General features: G+C 39.7%; 1 protein-coding gene across 1 annotated transcript in view; it reads right to left on the reverse strand.

Annotated features, from left to right (window-relative positions):
* The window catches only part of LOC117873529 (cytochrome P450 7B1), a 193825-nt gene that overhangs the window by 11885 nt on the left and 154025 nt on the right, over positions 1–27915 (reverse strand). Inside the window, exon 2 of the mRNA XM_034762996.1 lies at positions 6717–6853. Coding sequence (XP_034618887.1) covers positions 6717–6853 — 137 coding nt within the window. The remainder of the gene's footprint in view (positions 1–6716; positions 6854–27915) is intronic.

A 27915-nucleotide genomic window follows, 5' to 3' on the forward strand; every position in this document is an offset into this window, starting at 1 on the left:
GTAGTAGACTAGAATGAGAGAGGTCAAGTGTAGATCGAGCTATTGTTTTGACAACAGTAGAGGGTGACATAATCATGGTACTTCGGAGTCATATGAATCATTTACTAACTTGGCAAAACTCATGAAAAATACAATATAGCTTTATTATGCTTTTCAAAAGCACTTTGAAAATTATACATCTTTAGATATCTTTTAATGGCAAAAAAGGAACAAACAAATAGTTCCATATGAAAGGGCAATATATCAATAGCTTGAGAGAGGTTGAAGTGGGAAATATGCTAACATATCAGCATGCTGCTTTTCTTCAAGCAGAAGAGAATAAATTATGTGGACCAGGTTAGTCCCAACAACCAAGGCTTCAATTTTACAATGAGCTCTGCACACCTTCCGGCATATACTTGGTCCTGCCTCAGTGTAGTGGGCTGAACTAGATGGCTTCTGGACTAGATGACCTACATTTCTATGATTATATAGAGCCCACTGAAATCAATGGGGGTTACCATGAGCACAGGGGTCCATCTACATGAAAGTCTATTGTAGGATCAGGGCCCATGAGGTTTCCCATAGCCCAAAGAAAACATGACAACTAAAATACCTATTCAGTCTTGTTTACTTCTTCCATGTTTTCCTGACTTTTTAAAATTTAACAGGATGATGCAGCTTTATTATAGTATCAACAAATTATAACCTGATGGTTTATTTAAAAAAAAAAAGTTTGCTGTGCAATATACCATCATTTTAAAACAATGGAAAAGTATTTTTGGAAGTATGCTATCCTATCTTGATTTTAAGCTAACCCCAAAGAAAGAGAACCCAATATTATCGCATCAGAATGCACTAACAACATACTCTATCACTCTTTCTTACATTCGTAATCAAAAGAGATAGTGCTGACCCAATAGCAACATTACAGAGAGAATTCACATTAATTTTTACTTCCTTTTAAAATGTTCCATTTATTTTTCTGTGTGAGATGTTTTTAGGGTTAATTTTGTAGCTTCTTTCCCCCGAAAGTCAATTACTAGTAAAGAGATTCTGGTAAGTCAAACTGCTGGTCATTTGTCAGGGATCAAAAAAAATAATGCTCCCAAAATAAAATTAATTCTGAATTTACTATAGCTGGGCCCATGCTAAGTTTAAATTTACAGTAAAGGTTTGTGACTTGTGCATATATTAGAAAAAAAATTATTAAAATGTACATATATTCAGTGAAATATCCACACTATAAAAGAAGAAAAGGAACAATCCTTACAAGATCTGAGGCCTAATTCTGCCCTGCTGAATGGGTGAAACTCCTTTTGACTTTAATGGGAGCTGCACATGTGTAATTGAGGACAGAATTTGGCTCTGTGTACATAAAGTAGCCACTATTTAAAAGTCAGCAATTACCCCTCGGTAACATATAGGGGTATGTGAGAGTCCATAGTTATTTCCTGTTTTGACTGTGGATACATATACCATGGTGTGGTAATTATGAGTACATATTGGACTCTTACATTCCTGTTGGAATCAAGGGGTTGCACAAAACACATATCAAGGTAGAATTCCGTCCAAGGTCTTTGTCAAAGAAACACTTTTGAGTGTTTTTAAATTACTCTTTGTTTGTTTTACTGTAATGTAATTTACTAATTAAACAATGTGGCATTGGGATCTTAGAGTTACTTCCTTTCTTGGTCTAAAAATAATCATGGCAGACTACTGGCAGTGTCAGGAGCAGTACTGAGGCTTCCTGACCTTGCTCCAATCACTAGATAAGAGGTCTCTCTTACTAGATTGCAGGACGTGAATGCATTTTTGATCTCAGAATAAGCGCTTCTTTAACTTTTTAACTCCAGGATACCCAAGATCTTTGTTGGAGATCTGAGTGTTGCCAACCTTCAGCATTCTTCCCCACTTCAGTTCTTATACCTTTTCTCCTCAAGACCCTTTATTGAGGCCACTATCTTTCTGATCAAGGGCTGGAAATAAAAAACCTTTGGTATGATTTTTAATAAGTAGACTGGAGCGCTATTAACCCTAAAGAAGTTAGCTAGCTTTCCAACTTTGAGTTTAGAGGGTAAACAATTTTAAGTTAAGATTTTTTAATTAATATTAATTTAAACCATCTGTGCACCATCTGCTTATATCACATGCAAAATACAAGTTTCTTTGTGATCTTTAATCAGACATTTAGCAAATGCACATCAATTCTGATAATTTAAAAAAAATAAGAAACATGATTCTAAGCAAATTATTCTTCAAGCAAACAACATCATTTTAATAAATAGTCTTAAAACAACATTCATTCAATGTTAGTGTAATTACAAACTTTTGGAAAGAAAAGACTTCACTCTGAATTTTCTATGATTAAGGGTGTGCCACAGATGAACATTTCTATTAGTCTTATTTTCCAGCTGATTAAAAATGCTAAAATATAATTCATTTTTGCAAAGTCAAATTCAGCTTCCAGGCCACATCATTGCCAAAAAGTCAACAAATTATAGAAATATATGACACAAAAACTCTGTTACAATATTTACAAAATTCTAATGAGAGATATTTAACCCATATATAGAGAAGGCAAAATTGCTGGTTTAAAAAAAAAATGGTGCAAATTGTTAAGGTACCTCCAATAGAACCTATGCCCAAGTAACTTAAGATTTTAGATCTCTTTCTAAATAAAGACCAAAACCTACAGGTCACTAGTTGCGGCTATAAAACTGTTGAAGTGTTACTAGCAACTGGAACTTTTAGTGATTTCTGTCCTACTTGCACATAGAAGAACTACATAGCAGCTATACCTGTTTAACAGTGTATTCATATTTGTGTACAGTGTTGTGGCCATGTTGGTCCCAGGATATTTGAGACACAAAGTGGGTGAGGTAATATCTTAAACTGGACCAACTTCTGTAAAAAGATATTACCTCACCCACCTTGTGTCTGTGACATATTGTCAATTACCTGGTATAATAATGTAAAAATAGCTCCTCTATCTACATACAATCCCTCAGCAGCATTTTGGGATCTAAAACCAATCATCAAAGTTTGTTGATTTCAACTATACGTTATTGTAAATAATATTAGGATTATAATTTTTTTTTTGCATGGGCTAATTAAGTAGCTCTCTCTCTCTCTCAAAAAAAAAAAAAATTAAAAAATCATTTTATTTCCCCTATTGGGCTCTGTTTTCACTTCTACAGAGCAGTGTCTATGTACTGGTGGTAACAGGCACTAACAAATGCAGGCCTTCCTACATTTGTGAGTCATTATTCAGCACTTTAATAGGCATGCCCCCCAAATGCCCCCACACTGCAAATACCATCAGGAGCTACCTCTCAGAAGTGAACCCATACCATAAACAAAGAAACCAAAATTTTGGTGCTCACCACAGCTTCCATCTGACTAGCTGTAGGAGCTAATTCCCAAATTTGCTAAAAAGTGCAGGATAACAGACCACAAGATCTCCAAAGTAGTGGCTTTAAATATTAAATCCATTTATACTGAATCCACTGTGACAATTTTAAAGTCCTTTGTAGCTGTTCAACAATGTCTGTGGACACTAAAAATCCTTTTTCATAACCATTTGAGAAGACATGTCTGTACAGTAAAATCATGCTCAAATTCCTTCTAACTTAGTAAGCTGAGTAAACCCTTCTATTTAATACCATAAAAACAAGTAAAATTAGCTGAATATTTCACTTGTTCCTGTAAAAGCCTTCAGATTCCTTCTCCATCTGTGGACATGACTGTTCTTCTCTTTCCAATCCTTCAGGTTTTATTACAGCCACTATTGAGAATGCCTAAGATATCTCCGTTCAGCTTACACAGTCTCCTCAGAACAAAAGATTGATGCAGAAGATATGAAAATTGTCAACTGTTGGTGAATCCTAGCACATAAATCAGTATTTGTATGATAGTTAAGAAATTATTCTAATAATGCACTCTGGGCCCTTTTAAATGCTAATTATGAATGACAAGCATTTCATATGATATATAATGATGTAAGTTATTAAAATAATATTTTCAATGGACTTCAGTGCTTAAATAGTTAAGATAAATTACTTTTCATCTATTTTTGGATTGAAAAGCTTTTTAATGGTATATATTGTATATTAATTTTTTAAAATGTACTAGGAGTGCTTTTAAAGAGGCTAAATGTACTTAATATAACAACTATAAGATGTAGATTCTCTTCTTTAAAATTGAGATTGGTTAGTCAAAAATCTACTACTACAACATCCGGTATGGTTCCTAATCACGTATCAGTAAAAGTAAACAAAGTCTTATCATGAAAAACAATGAAAAGACTTTTCAAGGGTCTTAAAGTTCTTACCTAGTTGGCTGTCTATTTGTTCTTGATCCTTATCAAGTAAAAAGGTTGGATTTGGAAGTACTATCATATAGAAACAACTCTTTTTTTAAAGACTATCACATTTACGTAATCGTCCTCTTATTAGGAAGATTTTGCTGAACTGTTGACAATGATGTACAGTAGTGCTTCGCCGGTATGACGTTTAGGGAAAACGATTCTGCTGCACCACCACACAAAACCAATTAGAGAACTATTTTCTGCGACAGGTCAGGAATTTACATTGTTTCTCAGAGAAAGATGTGCTTTTTAATTTCTTTATTAAGATGACATCCATGTCCCTTGCGACTTTTCGGAATGACAATCATTTGCTCATCACATGGGAAAGAACAATCAGTGAAATCGCATTACCGGTACGGGGCAATGCCAGAAACTCCAAGCATCGTTCCACATTTTCCAAATGAACTACTTTGAGAACTGATAATTAGAACAATATATATTGATAGAATTTTTTGACAAGACCTTTATTCACCCACCAGGGGGGTAAAGTAATGATAGTACATATAAAACAGGGGAAGTTCTGTTTGCTGCACACACAAACATCATCTTTGTCAAATCACTAAAACATCATGAAATCCAGTGTGTCTTGGTATCTAAGGTTATGATATGAAGTACTAACTAAGCTTTAAAAAAACCCCAAACAAAATAAAAACAAACAAGAGGGTTCGCTACTATTTCTCTTTAGTAAACTCTTAGTATTCAATGTTTTCAATATTGAATTATAAAAAGTGACGTTAAAGTATATATGGATATAAATTCACAAAACTTGGGATATTCCAAAATAATGACAAATTTAGTTGTGTAACTCACTCTATTTGCCTCACTATTTTAAGCACATATTGCATTAATCAATGAATCCCTCAGTACAATATCTAGGGATGAGAAGATGGATTAAAGGCAGAATTTTTACCATCACACTGAGACTTAAATTAAGTCACATATTTTAACACTTTAACAAATTAACACACTAACCCTTTTCTTATATTAAAATATGAAAAAGGGAGAGAGAAAGAAATGTCCCATTGACACACAAGTTCTGAAGTGCAACTGTACCCAATTTTATTAGTATATTCATAACGGCTGTCTTGCTTTGAGTTATTATTATTAATCTGCATTCAGAAGCAGCCATTATTTTATACATTATGAAAGTATATTAACAATAGTACGAACAGATTACATTTTACCAAAAGTAGTTTCTGTGCATGTGCTGTAGTCCCTTTCTAAATGAAAGAACTTCTTTTAAGTTTCAAAACAGCAAAAGGAATGAATTAAGGTAATAAAACTAACAACTTGTAAAATTGCACATCTAAAAATTAAGCAATTTTTGGTTACATGGAGAAAGAGTTTCAAAAATGAGCATCCTGTTTGTAACCTGATAACTTGAAATTGGTTGAAAAATGGCTTGGATTTTTATTTAAAATTTTAAATATCTAAAAATAAAAACTTTCCCTGCTGCTGGGAGATTATAGAGCAGACTTCATTAAGTTAACACTTTGGTCTGAAACTCCCTAAAAATATGGGAATAGTAGAAAAAATGAGAGTGCCTCCACTATAGCAGTGTTAATTCATGCTACTGTAAAACTGTTAATTTGAACTAGGATCACAGAAGTTAGAGAAGAAAAAACCCATTAAATAACTGAGTCTATCTACCAACACATTTTAAAAGATATAAAGGAAGCATTAGGGGCCATCCTGCATTCCTGTACCCCAAAGTTTCCAAATGAAATCAAGGTGACTTTTGTGAATTTAAGCCAGAGCAGGATTAGGCCTAAAATTAAGAAGATATAAAGCGCTGAAGTTACTGTATTTCAGATCATTATCTCAGTCTCTATTATTATGCCAGTGTCAGGACGTATGGTTAGGCAGGAAGTTTCCATGTTCTAATCCTGATTGTATCAATGAGTCAGTGTGTCACTCACTTCCTAGTGCTCCTGTCAACCCAGATGTAGAGAGGTTAAAAAATATATTCTGTACAATTTTTATGAGTATTTTCTAAATTTGATGTAATGTTTTCCTGTGCAATGTTAAGATGATATTAGTTCTCACTTCTATAGAGAACACAATCTACAGTAAATATTCTGTTCACCTATATTATATGTGCTGGCATAATATGTGTGCATATACTAACTCACATTATATATACACACACACACACACACACAAAATTATAGTTGTGATTATATATAATACACATTAAAATATTTCATTTACAAAGTAATTTTCGTTGGTCATGTGGCTCTAAAACTTAGACCTGTCATAAGTACAGATAAAGGCTTTTCAATAAATAAAATTCTAAATAAAATATAAAAATGTTAATAATTAATTTAATTGACATAAAAGGCAAGAGAAATAGTAAAATGCTTCTCACCAGCAATGTGTACAGTGAAAACATCTCCAAATTTTCGTTGCTGAGATATCAAGAATTTGAAAGCATCTTTCCTAAAAGTTAAGGCCTTCCCAATGAAAGGAATCCAACCATTTATTAACGGGGGTTCTCCGGTCCTCCTGTTAAAAACATTAGAGAAAAGGGGATTAACTTTGCATGATAGCAACTCATATACATTTGATTACATGCACCTTATATATATATATATATATATATATATATATATATTTCTCTCTCTCAATATAAAATGTATTATAGAGAAAGTTCTTCGTATATGTTGGCAGGTTAAATCTAATCGCACCTCTGTGCACAAAAGGCTCACTGTAGCGATTATGAGAAATAAGACAGAAATTGAGATGCTTTTACTACACAGCACAATATCTTCCTATCAATCTCATAACGTTATATATGATCTATGGAAATCTACATTCTATAGAAAATCCTTAGAGATGTGGTAATGAAAGTGTCATAGCAAGAGATCTCTCACACAGTATTTTGCATGTCAATGTAAACTATATCAGAAGGCAATTATTTAAGTAATTAGGAGGCTGACAGACCATAGAAAAGGGTAGTCCTATAGATTTTTTACACTCTACCTACACCCCAAAATGCTATAATTCTAACTAAGCATTTTTTAAAAACAGAATAATAATAATAAGGACCAAATACTTAACACAGTTTTTTAGTGTGTGTGTCTCTACAGTTCTTGTACCTGCAAGATAGCAACTTATGTGAATGGTTTATAACTGCTTTTCCATATAATTATATACGCCAACTTATGAGAAGCATACTCTGTGTATCACTTATATTTTAACAATAGCAGAGTGACATTTTAAGTTATGTTATTTTTTTCCTTTTCTAATGCTGACCTACTATCCTATTCATAACTGCAAGTTTCCTCCCTTAGTACTGATATTTAGTTGCCTGAATATGATTTGAGCACATAAAACAAGTCTGTTTTAGAAAGGATTAAAACAAATATTCACAAACAACTGATTCTACAACCCATCTGTGAAGGTGACTTATACTACATGCAGAACAACTCATTCTGATTAATCATAAGATATTTACTAGCTTGAATCTAATCAAAGATCAAGGGATCACAAGCTTTACTACCGTCATACACAGCATGGATTTTTGTGCAGCAGGGTTAACCCTATCATAGTCCCCTATTTTTCCGTAGCCTGTTATAACAGAAAATCAAAAAGAAAAGAGAAATGTGCCATTTCAATATTTAGCTCTTTAAAAAAATTAAAACCTCTTGTTTTGATGAATGCACATGAATGAAATAAGCCATATGACTTGATCTCTTCCTACATTTAATACTAACTGAACACACTCATTTTTCTAATAATTATTTATATAGTAGCTTGGGATAATATTTTTTTCTTTCACAAGTGCTGTACAACAAACTGGAAAATAATTTTCTAAATTATAAAAAGATACATTGGATACTATGACTTTTTTTGGGGGGTGTGTGTGCGCGGGGTATTTCTCTTTTATACTTTACTTAACCAACACACGTATCCTAGAACCTCTAGCGGCCAGTACCAGCATTATTTGTTCAAGTGGCACAAAAATGGCCAAGGACCAAAGACAACTTTGTAATGGTTAATTCTATTTCAAATGAAAACAGGAAAGGAACTAATCTGAGATTAGATAGAGGGATCACCAAACCGGGAACTCTGACATCTTACACCATACCCTCAATTATCCTCTCAAAGCCTGTAAGGAATCTGGATGGTTTACCAATATTTTTTTCAGACTATTAAGTCCCAGCAATAGCCTGCTTTCACTTCCTGGGTTGGACATTACGCCGCACAAGTAACATTGTGACAAATATTTAGATAGGCTTTTTGTCATATTTTAATTTAATGCATCTAATTTCACCCTCCATGCTCTGTCATTCGGTCAAAAGCTGTATTCCTCACAAGGTTTCCGCGGGGTAAAAAGGATGCAGCTCAGAAATCCAGGGGAAAATTAACTTAATGCTCCAAGTCTGTGGGATCACATCAGGGAGACATTTTGCTATCACAAAGACGTGAGGGTCATCGTTTGCTTCAGACATGTTTAGCTCAGCGGCAATAAGCTTAACACTGTTAAACACCATGTCAAGGCTATGCGTATTTCAGAGGAAAATATAACGGTAGTTCAACTTACGACCCATAGTAGACTGATAACAGAAATGTGTCTTCATTTTTACCTTTACTTCTCTTAGGAAGATGGAGGTCACCTTAATGACTTATAGATGTCTGCCGACATATAGCAAAGGGAATAGAGAACCCGATATATATTTTATAAGCTCCCAAAATATAATGCTTCACTGCACAAACTTTTAAGCAGTATAATACACCTGATTTGGGCTTCCTAAACCGTTCTCATCTGTAATAAAGATTTCAGGTATATATCTGACACTGCATATTGACTAGGAATGATAGGTTGGTTTTAAAGCTATTTGAAAGAGCCATAATACAAGCCTCTAGAAACATTTAATATTTGTTTAATTATTTCTTTCAACTCCTAATTCATAATTCACTTTTTGCAGCCTTTACAAAATATATTATAAAAGCTAAAGTTAGGTTGTCCCAAATGGGCTGTTAATATACGTATATAAGAAATATAAATGGTTTTAAAGCATTTTCTTCTTAGCATTGAGAGAATAAAATTACATTGCTCTGACTTTTTAAAAAAACAAAACAAAAAATTCAAATTTGAACTGTTTAGTTTCCAGTTTATCAGTAAAACCAAGTTGGTATTCAATATATCAGAGCTACTTACTAGCATTGATGTGATCTCTGTGTTACAGTGCACAAGGCAAGTCAGATCTAGCCCAATTGTTATAATAGTTTAATCCAGTCAACATAATTTGTAATTTATAGTATTCCCAGGCCTTTTCAACTTTCTTATTACAGCTTTAAGGGCTCATTCTGCTTGTGTCCATGGGTAACTTTACTCACCTGAGCAGTCACACTGAAGTCAATGGGACTAATCAGGCATATGAAAGTAGGGTTTAAAAAATAAAACATCAGAAATAAATTTATTGTAACCTATAATTAGACAGACTAGTTAAGAAGGATAGTGAAAACCAGGCTATGAGTACTATCAACAACTATTAAATGGAGAGGGAATTTAAAACAGCATTATGCAAAGACATTTAGCTATCATGTACTGTTTGTAAATAGCATACACAGATTATAAAAACTGCATTTTTTTTATCTGAAAGCCAACATAGTTCCTCATTACTAGGTTACAAGATTGTTATTGCATCTATTCAATGCAAGGAGCAAAGTTTTGGAATGTGTTGACTGTCTTTTAAGAGATTTTTTCCCCTTTGGTCACCCAAAAATCAAATAATTGAATGAGCTGTGAATTATTTAACTAAGGCAACATATTATTTTAAAAATGTGAAGATCACACCTATGTCACAGGCATGCTCACCAGCAGAGAGTCTATAAAACAGAGGAGGACAGTGGACTTGAAAAGCAAATGATATGAAGTATAGCTAAATATCAATACAAATACAAATTATTTTTTTTTAAATTGAAAGTGGCAAGTCCTCAAAATACTATTTTTTTTTACAGTTAATATAACTGAATAATTTGGGAAATCAAATTTGGGACACCATTCACTATATTCTGTGAATGTGAACATACTGTTTTTTCATTGAAAAAGAAAAAAAGATCCAAAAGTTAGCAAGTATCATTATTATATATTGCCAGCAGATATCTCCAGTACAAAAACTATTTTTTCCATATAAAAATATCTAAGGCTATTCTTTTTTTAGTTACACTGCTGTAACTCCATCAAAGTCTATGGGGTAGTCTGGCTTTAACAGAGAAGAATTTTTGCCATTTCAGGAGTTATTTGTTTTCTAAAGATAGCAGATGCCTATAATTCATCCCCAATTTATGCAAAAACCATAGTGTATCTATTAGTATAGCAGATGAACAGGTTAATTTTTCTCTTTGCACATAATAATTCATAAGTGCGTTAACACTCATAGTTGCATTTCATGAACATAAACCTTCTGTTTAATAATATGTGTTTACAACCAGAATCAGACATATAGTAATCTCTTGCCTGGGATAAACATTAATCCAGATCTGTCTAGAAAAATTATACAATTCATTACCATAAGTAATCTCTATTGTGCCCTGTGTTTAACCTTCATCTTTTTTCCTGTCCTATAATCTTGCAAATCCACCGGTGGTATGCGATTGGCATCTGGTGTTAACACAACCCTTGCTGCACAAAGAACAACTGAAAAAGCCCACATGAAAGTGTCACTCCATGGGATACCAGTGATTCAGCTGAATACTTCTGAGCAACTTTCATTGAAGTTGCTGATAAAGGTCTAATAAAATTGCTTGTCATGAAGAAGGACCTTTTCACTTTACAAAACATCATTGCCAAAAATTTAAAGCTACTGATTTCAAGCTTGATTTGATTTCTTGGTAGAGAAGTTAATTCCCTGCTCTAGTACTTCTCATCAAAGTATTAAATGTAACCACAAAGTAAAAAGCAAGCTATGCTGAATTTTTAGAAAAGACAATGTATCGGTACAGATGTAGAACAAAAGCTATTATGAACATGTCAAAACAGTTTTCAGTTATTCACAGGTTCTATCATAATATTTAAACAACAAGACATGACAGGCAGTGTGTTTCTGGGGCCTATGAATACTTTGACTGAGACATGAAGAATGAGGCCACAGGCTTCATACCCCAGAAAGGTAATCCCCAGAAATGTGGTGCCTGTAGTGTCTTATTGTATTAGGAAAAAGAGAACACAGGACATTTAGGACAGTGTGAGGCTAGCAAGTCTATGTATTTTAACTGACTCCTCCTTTGATTTAGTAGTTACAGAACCCTACCATATTCGTATCTGGATACCATAGTGTTAGGTACTCTATAAGTAAATGGATAGAGAGAATATTATTTTCTTCTAATTACACTGGTCTACAATTTTTGAGACGTTGTCTGCTTCAGAGATAAAATGTGCTATTTATTATGTATTTTGATGTGCTGAATTCAAATATGACAATTAAAACAACTGATTGGCTACTGTTTCTAAGATATTTAAGTTTTTACATTTTATGTCTATGTATATTGTGTAGATAGTAGAGTTTTAATCATAAATTGTAAACCTAGGTCTTTTCATGTGTTTATGGTTTCTTTACATGATAATATTTCACCTGTCCTGTTTATGTAACTCTTTAAAAATCAGCAAAAGGGTTATATATATAAAATTTATTATGAAACAAAAGGCAAAAAACTACTATGTACATAGTTTAGTCCTATTCAATGTCTACTCGGCGCTTCTTGGCTTGTCTCTTGTATTCATTAAATGGAGCATCTCTTGTCACTGTCCAGCAATAGTCTGCAAGCATTGATGGGCTCCATTTGCCCTGATAGCGTTTCTCCATTGTTGCAATGTCCTGGTGAAATCGCTCATCGTGCTCGTCGCTCACTGCTCTGCAGTTCGGAGGAAAAAAATCTAGATGAGAGTGCAAAAAATGTACTAAACTATGTACATAATATAGTCTGGGGTACTGGGCATATAGCTGATGGAATGTTTGGATAATGCACAGTCCACTTTTTCTTCTTTGACACACCTTTCCCAACTGGAGGCACCATGCAGAAGTAACAATTGTTGGGAAGTATCAGAGGGGTAGCCGTGTTAGTCTGAATCTGTAAAAAGCAACAGAGGGTCCTGTGGCCCCTTTGAGACTAACAGAAGTACTGGGAGCATAAGCTTTCGTGGGTCAGAACCTCACTTCTTCAGATGCAAGTCTGGGATGCTGGGATGATCTGTTGGCTCTCTCCAAATCATTGGCACTGCAAAAGGCATAGATTTCCTTTTCCTGTTCAACCACTGGCCAAGATTTGTTGCACAAGTGTTGCAGCATATGTGTGGGGCCCACCTCTTGTCCTGATCTCCAATTTTGCAGACAAAATAAAGGTGATAGGCTTTCTTAACCATAGTGGTTATACTGAGCTTTTGTGATGCAAAAGTCACTTCACCACAAACATAGCAGAAGTTATCTGCACTGTTCACACAAGTACGAGGCATCTCTGCTCACTTTGGCTAAACAGAAATGTGTCCCTTTGCAAAATCAAACACTGACAAATAAGAGAGTACGACACTGTATGATTTCTAGAGCTGATATAGGGCAATTTGTTCAGCAGAGTGATGATTGCATCATCCATGACTTCTAGGAATAACATGATGCAATTCATATCATGTATGATGCAATACCAGCTTCAGATTGCATCATTCATTGTTTTGCCTAAAAAGCAAGTACTGTCCAAACCCAGTCATAGATTTATTTATAGATCCAGTCAAAGATGTATTTTAGTCATTTCTGGTTTAAATTGAGATCCCTTCCCTTTATAACTCACTTATCCTCCACCATTCCCAAGTCAAGGGTCGTATATACTGACCCAATAACATATCTTGAAAACTAGAGCCAATCAACAATTTTAAGCATCATTTTCGTTCTCAGTGACCCAGAATTAGTAAAGTTTGACTACATTTATTTCAGAAGCATTTTGGCTGTAGAGCAGTGTTATTTGTTCAAACTTCTCAAAAGTGTCTATATCACCAGCAGTTATTTTTCTGACTTCTAATGATGGTTTTATTTCACATAGGAAATTACAGAAAGAGTTGCCATAATGGAACAGATATCTGGTAACCTTATTTTAACTAGGGACGATGCTTGAGGTTTTAGAAAAAGGCAAAACTAACAACAACTACTACTAAACCGCAAACCTGTAATGCACGTGTCCAATTGCTCCCTGACAAACATTTGACTCCAATAGGCACTCAGGTTACTTGCTACCTGAGGCGACTGGCATAAATACAAGATGCATAAAGATAAGACTTTGCTCTGAAGCATGAGTTTTGATTCTTTTTATAACACTGACATAGTATGCAAAAACACAAATGCTCTTAATGCTCATTAAATTATCCATTCCTTTAAAATATCCTACTAAATTATTTACCTTGTCAATTTCCTGTAGCCATGAATTTCCCAAGCTAAACCGATACTGTATTAAAAATTATTCCCTGAGAAACTAAATGGATGAGAGGTTTAGTATGAGACTATGCAACTATCACAGTTTCAGGGTAACTGCGCCTGTATTTCCCACTCTGTGGTCCCTTGAGGGCTCTCACTTAAAGGCTTCTGGCTCCCAGGCATCACTTCTCCTGGTAGGAGACCAGCATTTCACTCCCTTCTGACTGGGGGCTTTAAGCTGTAAAGCTTTGTAATCCACACTGTGATATCCCCAGCAAGCCAGTCTGCCTAAAAGGTCAGCGTCTGTGCTTTGCTTTCTCTCAGAGGGCTATAACCAGTGTATTGCCAGCAGTTACAAGAGCTCTTTCTAAGCAAGCACCTTTATTTTGAAGGTAAAAGCATCCCAGAGAAAGCATATAAAACAATAAAAGAACCTGCACACATGCTAAAAAAACTTAGCAGAGGTTACCCCTAACTTCAACCTAGGGTTCTGGTAGGTGTCAGTCCTTCAAATCCCTCAACTGGGTTTTCCCTGTGGTTACAAGTTCAGATCAGGAACCAGTACGAAGGCCCTGAGTCAGTTTAAATTCAAGCTATTTATCCAAAAGTCCTTTCTTTGTCTGTTGGTCTCTGGAGAATCCAGTTTGAAACAGAATATGCAAGCCTCCTCTGGAGGTGTTATAACCTGAGTGATTTGCTTTAATCATTCCCTTACAAATTCCTGGAAGAGCGGTGGTAATTTTCCTCCTGTGAAGTACATAAAATCTAAGCTAAGAAAAAATTTGACATTGTATCTCTTTTAAACCCTGTTATACTCCTAGCCTTCACAACCTCCACAGGCAAGGAGTTCCACAGGTTGACTGTGCGCTGTGTGAAGAAGAACTTCCTTTTATTTGTTTTAAACCTGCTGCCCATTAATTTCATTTGGTGGCCCCTAGTTCTTATATTATGGGAACAAGTAAATAACTTTTCCTTATTCACTTTCTCCACACCACTCATGATTTTATATACCTCTATCATATCCCCCCTTAGTCTCCTCTTTTCCAAGTTGAAAAGTCCTAGCCTCTTTAATCTCGCCTCATATGGGACCTGTTCCAAACCCCTAATCATTTTAGTTGCCCTTCTCTGAACCTTTTCCAATGCCAGTATATCTTTTTTGAGATGAGGAGACCACATCTGTACGCAGTATTCAAGATGTGGGCATACCATGGATTTATATAAGGGCAATAAGATATTCTCCATCTTATTCGCTATCCCCTTTTTAATGATTCCTAACATCCTGTTTACTTTTTTGACTGTCACTGCACACTGCGTGGATGTCTTCAGAGAACCATCCACGATGACTCCAAGATCTCTTTCCTGATTAGTTGTAGCTAAATTAGCCCCCATCATATTGTATGTATAGTTGGGGTTATTTTTTCCAATGTGCAGCAGTGGGTGCTGAACCCACCTCCCTCCCCATTTTGTCAATGATATTTTTAGTGAAAGTCAGGGACAAGTCACGGGCTTCTGTGAATTTTTGTTTATTGCCCATGACCTATCCAGGGCTTTTACTAAAAATATCCATGACAAAATCTTAGCCTTAGCTATACAACAAGTACAATACACATTTCAACCCAAGAGTCAATAAGTAAACACAGGAATGAGAAGTGAACAGACCCTTATGGCATACTAAATGGAAGATGGTTTATATAGACTCAAAGAAAATTTTATAACAATAGATTACAAAGTTGGTTGGAAAAATGTTTCTTTCTTCAGTGGAAAATGTTGACAAAATGAAAAAAAAATCCTTTTCACTGAAATTTTCCATGGAAAATTTTGGACATTTCATCAAAAACTGAAAATTTTCAGCTGAAGCATTTTTGTTTTTTTTGACACCAAGACAAAATTTTCCATGGAAAGCAGAATCTTTCTGGAAAAAAATGGCTTTGCCTCAATTTTCTATTGAGAAACAGTTTTAATGGAAATTTCTCTAACAGCCTAATAGATGTATCTACCTAATAGCACTTAGAAATTATAGTCATTGATACTTCTGATTCAGTCACTGCTAGCTAGGAAAGAATTTGACATTGTATATACAGCCCCGGATCCTCTGTGGGAAGTAAATTGGTATAGCTCTATTCACTGAAATGGAGTTACACCAATTGAGAATCTTTCCCACAGTGCTTTGTAAGTTGCAAAAAGTATTAATTGGTGGAGGAGTTCATCATAATAGCTTCCTTACTCATTTCCTCCACAGATTTCTTTTCTTTCCTAATACCCCAACAGGTCATTCCAAAATACCAAGGAAACTTCAGGACCCAGCAATCCAACCATAAGCTCCCAAAACACCATCTCTGTTAAGAACTCTTCAGGTATTATATAACCAGCTGGGTAGAGAGAAATAATGTTATCCATATAATCTCCCACTTCACCCTTTTTTCTTTTTCACATTGTCCATGAGTGAGCTGTGGAAACTGTCCATGAGTTGACTCTTCCAAATTCTGTATTTGGAATGCCCAGGTAGGACATTATTCACCTGTTTGGCGGGACATTATCCACCTGTTGGGTGGTGCCTGACCTTCCAGGCAAACAACACCATGGGAAAGTCATTCTGACAGCTTTAAAAAGACAACAACGTAGCACTGCCAAAAACCTCTTGGCTTAGCCTAATTGGTAGCTGAAGATTCCTACAATGATTCTGGAGAGTTTAGAAAAAGTTCCATAACAGCTGGCAAGGGTAGATTAGACTGTAGCAAAAATCAAATTTAAGTGATATTAAATACTACATAAGAATTTAGCTTTAGTGCTATTGATGGGCCAAACTCTGTAAGATGTTGCATGTGCTCTGTGGAATAGTTACCAGAGAAGAAATACTTACCTCATGCAGTAACGATGGTTCCTCAAGATGTGTCCCCCCTATAGGTGCTCCATTGTAGGTGTGCTTGCGTCCCTGCGTTGCTAATTGGAGAACTTTGGTAGCAGTGTTTGTTAGGCCCACACATGCACTGTCTTTTCTTGGGCCTCACCATGAGGCTAACCAGCGGGTGCAGGCTAACCCCCCTCAGTTCCTTCTCTACCGCAGAGTCATTAACAAGAACTCTGAAGTAAAGGGGAGGAGGGTGGGTTGTGGAGCACCCCTAGTGGCACACATCTCAGAGAACCATTGTTACTGCACAAGGTGAGTAACAACTTCTGGGTGCTGTAGCTGACTTCCGAGCAGTACCCCTACTGGAGGGCTGGGGCTTCAGAGATGGATCAGTTACAGATGACAGTACTGTGGAGCTGAAGGTGGCATTGGAGGTGGAGTCCCCAGTAATCGCATAGTGTTCTGCAAAGATGTGGACTCACACCTACGGGCTGCTCTACAGATTTCTTAGCTAGGGGCATTCTTCAGGAAGGTGAGGGATGAGGAGATTGACCTCATGGAGTGTGTGCAAATACTATCTAGAGGTGTCATGTTGTGAATCTGATAACATTGTCTAATGCAGTTCGAGACCAAGGAGTCTCTGGGCTGACATTGCTGAGCCCTTGGATCGCTCCACAATAGAAAGAAAAAGCTCAGGGGAATTCCTAAAAGCCTTTTTCCTATCCAGATAAAAAGCTAGGGCTCTCTGAACAACTAGCGTGTGTAGTACAGCCTCCCTATTATCAAGTTTCAGAGTAGCAGCCGTGTTAGTCTGTATCTGCAAAAGGAACAGGAGTACTTGTGGTACCTTAGAGACTAACAAATTTATAAGAGCATAAGCTTTCGTTGGCTACAGCCCACTTCTTCAGATGCATATAAAATGGAACATATAGAGGAGATATATATAAACACATACAGAGAGCATGAACAGGTGGGAGTTGTCTTACCAACTCTGAGAGGCCAATTGAGTAAGTGAAAAAAACTTTTGAAGTGATAATCAAGATAGCCCAGTACAGACAGTTTGATAAGAAGTGTGAGAATACTTACAAGGGGAGACAGATTCAATGTTTGTAATGGCTCAGCCATTCCCAGTCCTTATTCAATCCTAAGGGTTTGTCTATACTATGAAATTAGGTTGAATTTATAGAAGCCGGTTTTATAGAAATCGGTTGTATACAGCCAATTGTGTGTGTCCCCACATAAAATGCTCTAAGTGCATTAAGTCAGCGGACCGTGTCCACAGTACCGAGGCTAGCGTCGACTTCCGGAGCGTTGCACTATGGGTAGCTATCCCACAGTTCCTGTAGTCTACGCCGCCCATTGGAATTCTGGGTTGAGATCCCAATGCCTGAATGATGCAAAACAGTGTCGTGGGGAGCTCTGGGTACATGTCGTCAGGCCCCTCCCCCTCTGTCAGAGCAATGGCAATCGATTCGCGACTTTTTACCTGGGTTACCTGTGCAGACAACATACCATGCCAAGCATGGAGCCCGCTCAGCTCAGCTCAGCTCACCATCACCATATGTCATCTGGGTGCCGGCAGATGTGGTACTGCATTGCTACACAGCAGCAGCTAATTGCCTTTTGGCAGTAGACGGTGCAGTATGACTGGTAGCCTTCATCGGCGATCTGGGTGCTGGCAGACGTGGGGCTGGCAGACGTGGGGCTCCATTGCTACACAGCAGCAGCCCCTTGCCTTTTGGTAGAAGATGGTATATTACGACTGGTATCCGTCGTCATCGTATTGCCTTCCCAATGATGATGATGGCTAACAGTCGTAGTATGCTATTTTCTGCCAAGCACCCAGAAGATGCCGAGGGCTATCATTCATACTGCACCGTCGTCTACCAGCTTCAGATGTAAAAATTAGATTTGTTCTGTGTTCATTTGCTTCCCCCCCTCCCCATGAAATCAACGGCCTGCTAAACCCCAGGGTTTTGAGTTCAATCTTTGGGGGGGCCATTCTGTGTGACAGTTGTTTGTGTTTCTCCCTGATGCACAGCCACCTTTCTTGATTTTAATTCCCTGTTCCTGTACCTGTACGCCATGTCGTCACTCGGCCCTCCCTCCCTCCCTCCGTCCGTCAGATACTAGTTTCGCGCCTTTTTTCAGACCAGACGCCATAGCACTGGGATCATGGAGCCTGCTCAGATCACCGCGGCAATTATGAGCACTATGAACACCACGCGCATTGTCCTGGGGTATATGTAGAGCCAGGACATGCCAAAGCAAAACCAGGACCAGCCGAGGAGGCAATTGCAGCGCGGCGACGAGAGTGATGAGGAAATTGACATGGACATAGACCTCTCACAAGGCACAGGCCCCAGCAATGTGCAAATCGTGGTGTTACTGGGGCAGGTTCATGCCGTGGAACGCCGATTCTGGGCCCGCAAAACAAGCACAGATTGGTGGGACCGCATCGTGTTGCAGGTGTGGGACAATTCCCAGTGGCTGCGAAACTTTCGCATGCTTAAGGGCACTTTCATGGAACTTTGTGACTTGCTTTCCCCTGCCCTGAAGCGCCAGAATACCAGGATGAGAGCAGCCCTCACAGTTGAGAAGCGAGTGGCGATAGCCCTGTGGAAGCTTGCAACGCCAGACAGCTACCGGTCAGTCGGGAATCAATTTGGAGTGGGCAAATCTACTGTGGGGGCTGCTGTGATCCAAGTTGCCAGGGCAATCGAAGACCTGGTGATATCAAGGGTAGTGAATCTGGGAAACGTGCAGGCCATAGTGGATGGCTTTGCTGCAATGGGATTCCCAAACTGTGGTGGAGCGATAGACGGAACCCATATCCCTATTTTGTCACCGGAGCACCAAGCCACCGAGTACATAAACCGCAAGGGGTCCTTTTCAATGTTGCTGCAAGCCCTGGTGGATCACAAGGGATGTTTCACCAACATCAACATGGGATGGCCGGGAAAGGTACATGATGCTCACGTCTTCAGGCACTCTGGTCTGTTTCGAAAGCTGGAGGAAGGGACTTTCTTCCCGGACCAGAAAATAATCGTCGGGGATGTTGAAATGCCTATTGTGATCCTTGGGGACCAAGCCTACCCCTTAATGCCATGGCTCATGAAGCCATACACAGGCAGCCTGGACAGTAGTCAGGACCTGTTCAACTACAGGCTGAGCAAGTGCCGAATGGTGGTGGAATGTGTATTTGGACGTTTAAAAGTGCGCTGGCGCAGCTTATTGACTTGCTCAGACCTCAGCGAAAAGAATATCCCCATTGTTATTGCTGCTTGCTGTGCGCTCCACAATATCTGTGAGAGTAAGGGGGAGACATTTATGGCGGGGTAGGAGGTTGAGGCAAATCGCCTGGCCACTGATTACACGCAGCCAGACACCAGGGCAGTTAGAAGAGCACAGCAGGGTGCAGTGTGCATCAGAGAATCTTTGAAAACGAGTTTTGTGACTGGCCAGGCTACGGTGTGAAACTTCTGTTTGTTTCTCCTTGATGAACCCTCCGCCTCCCCCACCGGTTCACTCTACTTCCCTGTAAACCAACCACCCCACCCTTCCTTCCCCCCCTCGAACACTGCTTGCAGAGGCAATAAAGTCATTGTTACTTCACATTCATGCATTCTTTATTAATTCATCACACAACTAGGGGGATAATTGCCAAGGTAGCCCGGGATGGGTGGGGCAGGAGGGAAGGAAAAGGACACACTGCAGTTTAAAACTTTAACTCTTATTGAAGGCCAGCCTTCTGATGCTCGGGCAATCATCTGGGGTGGAGTGACGGGGTGGCTGGAGGCCCCCCCACCGTGTTCTTGGGCGTCTGGGTGAGGAGGCTATGGAACTTGGGGAGGAGGGCTGTTGGTTACACAGGGGCTGTAGCGGCAGTGTCTGCTCCTGCTGCCTTTCCTGCAGCTCAACCATACGCTGGAGCATATCAGTTTGATGCTCCAGCAGACGGAGCATTAACTCTTGCCTTCTGTCTGCAAGCTGACGCCACCTATCATCTTCAGCCCGCCACTTGCTCTGTTCATCCCGCGATTCATCCCGCCACCTCTCCTCTCGTTCATATTGTGCTTTTCTGTAGTCTGACATTGACTGCCTCCACGCATTCTGCTGTGCTCTGTCAGTGTGGGAGGACATCTGGAGCTCTGAGAACATATCATCCCGAGTCCGCCATTTTCTTCTTCTAATCTTCACTAGCCTCTGTGAAGGAGAAACATTTGCAGCTGGTGGAGAAGGGAGAGGTGGTTAAAAAAGATACATTTTAGAGAACAATGGGTACACTCTTTCACGTTAAATTTTGCTGTTCACATTACACAGCACATGTGCTTTTGTTACAAGGTCGCATTTTTCCTCTTATATTGAGGGCCTGCCGGTTTGCTGTGAGAGATCACTCACGCAGTGCCAGGCAACAGATTTTGGCTTGCAGGCAGCCATGGTAAGCCACAGTCTTTTGGCTTTTTTAACCTTCTTAACATGTGGGAATGGTTTCAAACAGTAGTGCCCTCATTTCCCATACCAAGCACCCATTGGGTTGGCCATTTAAAATTGGTTTGCAATGTAAAAGGAGGGACTGCGGTTTCCGGGTTAACATGCAGCACAAACCCAACTAAGCCCCCTCATTCCCCCACACACAATTCTCAGGGATGATCACTTCACCCCTCTCCCCCACCGCGTGGCTAACAGCGGGGAACATTTCTGTTCAGCAGAGCAGGAACAGGCACCTCTGAATGTCCCCTTAATAAAATCGCCCCATTTCAACCAGGTGACCGTGAATGATATCTCTCTCCTGAGGATAACAAAGAGCGATAAGGAATGGATGTTGTCTGCATGCCAGCAAACACCGGGACCATACGCTACCATGCTTTGTTATGCAATGATTCCAGACTACATGCTACTGGCCTGGTGTGGTAAAGGGTCCTACCATGGCGGACGGAATAAGGCAGCCCTCCCCAGAAACTTTTGCAAAGGCTTTGGGGGTACATAAAGGAGAGCTTTCTGGAGATGTCCCTGGAGGATTTCCGCTCCATTCCCATTCACGTTAACAGACTTTTCCAGTAGCTGTACTGGCCACGATTGCCAGGGCAAATTAATCATTAATCATTAAATACGCTTGCTTTTAAACCATGTGTAATATTTACAAAGGTACACTCACCAGAGGTCCCCTGTGTGCCCTCAGGGTCTGGGAGCACGCCTTGGGTGAGTTCGGGGGTTACTGGTTCCAGGTCCAGGGTGATAAACATATCCTGGCTGTTGGGGAAACCGGTTTCTCTGCTTCCTTGCTGCTGTGAGCTATCCTCATCTTCCTCGTACCCCAACCCTCTTCCCTGTGTGTTTCTCCATTGAAGGAGTCAAAGCACATGGTTGGGGTAGTGGTGGCTGCACCCCCTAGCATGGCATGCAGCTCCGTGTAGAAGCGGCATGTTTGCGGCTCTGCCCCGGACCTTCCGTTTGCCTCTCTGGCTTTGTGGTAGGCTTGCCTTAGTTCCTTAATTTTCAAGCGGCACTGCTGTGCGTCCCTGTTATGGCCTCTGTCCTTCATGGCCTTTGAGACTTTTTCTAATATTTTGCCATTTCGTTTATTGCTACGGAGTTCAGCTAGCACTGATTCATCTCCCCATATGGTGAGCAGATCCCGTACCTCCCATTCTGTCCATGTTGGAGCTCCTTTGCGATCCTGGGACTCCATCATGGTTACCTGTGCTGATGAGCTCTGCGTGGTCACCTGTGCTCTCCACGCTGGGCAAACAGGAAATGAAATTCAAACGTTCGTGGGGCTTTTCCTGTCTACCTGGTCAGGGCATCTGAGTTGAGAGTGCTGTCCAGAGCGGTCACAATGAAGCACTGTGGGATAGCTCCCGGAGGCCAATAACGTTGAATTCCGTTCACACTACCCCAATTCCGACCCGCAAAGGCCGATTTTATCGCTAATCCCCTCATCGGAGGTGGAGTAAAGAAACCGATTTAAAGGGCCCTTTAAGTCGAAAAAAGGGACTTAGCCGTGTGAACATGTCCAGGCTTAATTCGATTTAATGCTGCTAAATTCGACCTAAACTCATAGTGTAGACCAGGCCTAAGTTGATTGTATCTAGTTTGCATATCAATTCCAGCTCAGCAGTCTCTCGTTGGAGTCTGTTTTTGAAGTTTTTCTGTTGTAAGATAGCCACCCGCAGGTCTGTCATTGAATAACCAGACAGGTTGAAGTGTTCTCCCACTGGTTTTTGAGTATTATGATTCCTGATGTCAGATTTGTGTCCATTAAGTCTTTTGCGTAGAGACTGTCCGGTTTGGCCAATGTACATGTCAGAGGGGCATTGCTGGCACATGATGGCATATATCACATTGGTAGATGTGCAGGTGAACGAGCCCCTGATGGTATGGCTGATGTGATTAGGTCCTATGATGATGTCACTTGAATAGATATGTGGACAGAGTTGGCATCGGGCTTTGTTACAAGGATAAGTTCCTGGGTCAGTGTTTTTGTTCAGTGATGTGTGGTTGCTAGTGAGTATTTGCTTTAGGTTGGGGGGTTGTCTGTAAGCGAGGACAGTCTGTCTCCCAAGATCTGTGAGAGTGAGGGATCATCTTTCAGGATAGGTTGTAGATCTCTGATGATGCGCTGGATAGGTTTTAGTTGGGGGCTGAAGGTGAAAGCTAGTGGTGTTCTTGTATTTTCTTTGTTGGGCCTGTCTTGTAGGAGGTGACTTCTGGGTACTCGTCTGGCTCTGTCAATCTGTTTTTTCACTTCAGCAGGTGGGTATTGTAGTTTTAAGAATGCTTGATAGAGCATTGGCCAAACCAGACAGTCTCTATGCAAAAGACTTAATGGACACAAATCTGACATCAGGAATCATAATACTCAAAAACCAGTGGGAGAACACTTTAACCTGTCTGGTCATTCAATGACAGACCTGCGGGTGGCTATCTTACAACAGAAAAACTTCAAAAACAGACTCCAACGAGAGACTGCTGAGCTGGAATTGATATGCAAACTAGATACAATCAATTTAGGATTGAATAAGGACTGGGAATGGCTGAGCCATTACAAACATTGAATCTATCTCCCCTTGTAAGTATTCTCACACTTCTTATCAAACTGTCTGTACTGGGCTATCTTGATTATCACTTCAAAAGTTTTTTTTTCCCCCACTTACTCAATTGGCCTCTCAGAGTTAGTAAGACAACTCCCACCTGTTCATGCTCTCTGTATGTGTGTATATATATCTCCTCAATATATGTTCCATTTTATATGTATCCGAAGAAGTGGGCTGTTGCCCACGAAAGCTTATGCTCTAATAAATTTGTTAGTCTCTAAGGTGCCACAAGTACTCCTGTTCTTTTTGCCTATTATCATGGTGAGGCTTGGGGTAAAAAGTCAGAAGGTGGACCAGTTGATTCATGTGAAACAGGGAGGTTACCTTAGGGATGAATTTTGGGTGTGGCCTGGGTGTCACGTTGTCCCAAAAGAATACTGTGGAGGGGGGATGTGCCATCAGAGCCTCTATTTCTCTTATTCTCCTAGCTGAGGTGATCACCACCAGGAAAGCCATTTTCACTGACAGGTGTGTAAGCGAGCAAGCTGCCATGGGTTTGAAGGGAGGTCTAGTCAGGCCTTTCGACACCAGGTTTAAATCCCATGTAGGGGCGGGATGTTGGAGTTGTGGGAAAAGGTTTACTATACCCCAGAGGAATCGTTTTGTGTGATAGTACTGAGTACCCCTCTACTTGTTGGTGGAAGACTGCTATAACCGCTAAGTGGACCCTAAGTGAACTGAGAGATAGTCCCGATTTTTTAAGAGTCAGTACATAGTCTAGGATCTTTGGAAGAGTTGTGGATGTCGGAGAAATTTGTTGGGAATTACACCAAACCTGAAACCTGGACCACTTTTGCAGGTATAATATATTGCATGTTGTGGACTTTCTACTGTGGAGTAATATCTCTTGTACCTCCTTTGAGCAGATGCTTTCTATGTGTTGGAACTATGAAGGAGCCAAGCCTTGAGGCGGAGAATTCCCAGGTTAGGATGTAGAGTCCATTCTTCGTTCTGCGATAGGAGGTATGGAGTGCGTTGGAGAGAGATTGGCGGGCACGTCACGAGATGTGACAGGTAAAGATACCAAGTCTGTCTCAGCCAAATGGGAACAATCAGTATGACGTGTGTTCCTACTCTTTTTATTTTTAAGAGGATACTATCAATAAAAATGCTAAAGAAGCTAATCAATCACAAACAGACTGCTAATGTCTCCGTCTCTAGCCGGGGCGGTAGAGAAGGAACTGAGGGGGGTTAGCCCATGTGCGCTAGTTAGCCTCATGGCGGGGCACGAGGAGAGACAGCACATGTGCCGGCCTAATGGATACTGCTACATGTCCATTAGGCCGATCAGCAGCCCAGGGATGCAAGTACCCCTACAGTGGACACTACTCGAAAAACAACCAGGATGTCTTACAGGGGGAGCTTAATAAAAAGAGGGACTACGTGGTTAGGGAGCTCTCTAGTTACTGCTTAAGGCATGGCTTTGCCCTCACACTACAACCTCCACTCCCTCTGAAGCCAATAATAGCGAGCTGTGGGTGCTCAACACCTCCCAGGACAAGGCCCAAATTACTTACTTTCCATATTTAATCTTATATCTCTTGTTTGGTCTCGGCCTTTCCCCTTCCTAGTTAATCCTCATTTGTGTGAGGATGGTGAGATTAGCATATGAACCTCACCAACATGTCTTCCAAACACCATTCAGGAATGCATTGACATTATATATTTATTGAGTTTAGCAGACAAACTCCACCAATACAGCTTTCATGTCCAGATCGTCCATAATTTGAGTCCACATCTTCTTGTATATCATATTGGTTAACTTCAGATATATAAAAGTGGTGCAAAATAGCTCCTAAAAGGAAATTACAGTAACACAGTCTGGCCTACCAAATGTCAAGTAAAGTATGAATAAGAATTTCAGCATCTTGCACAGGCAATATTCAAGTATGCAAGAAGTACTCCTTAATGAAAGAAAGAGCAACAAACAAAGGAATTCAGGTAATCTAAGAAGAATGGTGGGAAGTTCTTAAAATACAAAGAATTTTACTACTGTGCAGGGAGAGAAAAATGTTTCTTTGAGAGATATATATTATCTGTCTGGCAGGGGCTTGGGTCAGCGGTCATGTAGCACACACTGTCAGTATCTGGCCCAAGCCAGGGAAGCTAATGATCCAACTAGTGGACCAAATTCAGTGATGAATCCTAGTCACGTGCCAACTGAGGCATGTTGTGCATATGCTAAGATCTGTCTGGCATTGGCTCAATTGTCTCGAAGTACCCACTGTAATAAGTTCAGATGTAGGAATATTTGTTCATAAAAATCAAGGCTTATTTAGTGTAAGATTTTATGGATGATAAATAATGAGATGATACAGTAACTTCAATAGAAAAGTTTTGGTAATGGAAATATAAAGATAAATGTTCCCAGCATATACTTGAAAATATACATTATGTCCCTGGGTAGAATAAACCAGTGATAACATATAAAGCAGAAGCAAAGGTTCAAGAATCAATCCCTGGAAGACTTCAGAAGATTGTTTGTTAGTATGCTGTTATATAGCTGGAGACAAACAAACAAACCAAAAACCCAACCAACCAACCAAAATCAAAGAAGCCAGCCCCAAATCTCCATTTGTGTTCAAAATTTAAAGTTATTTCAAAAAAGCTCAGGAAAAAAAAATCAGTTCAGACTCAAGAAAACATTGGATCTGATCTAAAACCTACTGAAGTCAATGGTCTTGGAATCAGATTCACAGTCCTTAGAATGCTGCAGGCTAAATGAGCTCAAAACATTAACTCTTGGCAATATTCAAATTTTAAATAACTCATTAAATACATCTCAAGTTATTGTTTTCTTTGAATGTATTTCTGGTCATTATAGCCCTGATTCTGCAAAGAGAATCCAACTGATATTAATGGAAGTCCAAGTGAGTATACATTTTAGTAAGGCTTTTGACACAGTCCCATTGGAGTGGAGAGTATGCTTATAAAATTTGCAGATGACAGCAATCTGGGAAGGGTTGTAAGCACTTTGGAGGCCAAAATTAGAATTCAAAAGAACCTTGACAAATTGGAGAATTGATCTGATATCAACAAGATGAAATTTCAACAAGGACAAGAGCAAAGTACTTCATTTAGGAAGGAAAAATCAAATGCACAACTAAAAAACAGGGAATAACTGGCTAGGTGGGAGCCCTGCTGAAAAAGACCTGGAGGTTACAGTGGATCACAAATTAAATATAAATCAACTATCTGATGCAATTGCAAAAAAGGCTAATATCTGTGAGGTAAACCTGCAGCCAAGCCAGAGCTGCTTGCTCAGCTGACTCTCCAACAGAGGCCATCCACAATACCAGCAGGAGGAATCTAGACTGGGGCAAGGGGAGTGCTCTGAGACTGTGGGGCTTATTTTTGATCCCTCCTCAAGTCACATCTCCGGGAAGAGATCTTCTGGGCTGTGTCCACTGCCTTCCTGGATGCCTTCGAGAAGCAGTGTGCACTGTCCGGGGTTCTCTTCTCAGTATCCCCATCTCCCCACTCTGGATCCCTGATTTTATCCTGTCATCTTCACTCTCATCCCTATTTTTCATCTGTTGTCCCCCATGATGAGCTGATGCCTGGGTCCAGTGGCCCCCCCTTACGCTTTAGGAAAGGGCTTTTAATACTGCGCATCCCCAGACCCTCAAAAGGTGCCCCTCCAACAAAGCTGTGTCGAGTCACCACTCAAGCATGCAGCAAGAACCCAGCTGCACTAACTTATCCTTGCCACAGAGCCTGCAGTGACTCACCTTCAGGCTTGTGGCAGCAGCCTATCCTGGAGTAGATAATAGGTCAGATGACCTCCAGGCCCAGACATTTCTCCAATCCTGCCACAGCTGCAGATCAGTCTGTGCAACAGCACTACCCAGTCAGGAATCGCCCTGAAGCCTCGCAGAGTATCAGGCTCTTGAAACACCCAGCTTACTTCTGGTCCAGTTCCAGTTCCTGCCCCAGCATTGCTTGAGCCCTGTTCCAGTCTTGTTCTTACCCTACTCTGAGCTTGCTCCAGCCCTGTTGCTGACCTACTCCAGCCTTGCCTCCACCACCTGACCCTCCTTGAACCCTCGGACTCTTTCTGATTAAGGGAATATTTGCTTATGAGGCTTTGAGTCTATTAGGAGATTGATTTTGCTCTGATAATGTGGTTTGGCTGTACAGGCATGCAAAATTAGCAGCTTTTCGGACTCGGAAACTCAGTTTGCTGTATGAAATCTAAGTAAAAATTACAAGGAACAG

The sequence above is a fragment of the Trachemys scripta genome, chromosome 2, assembly GCF_013100865.1.
Source record: "Trachemys scripta elegans isolate TJP31775 chromosome 2, CAS_Tse_1.0, whole genome shotgun sequence".
Lineage (NCBI taxonomy): Eukaryota > Metazoa > Chordata > Testudines > Emydidae > Trachemys > Trachemys scripta.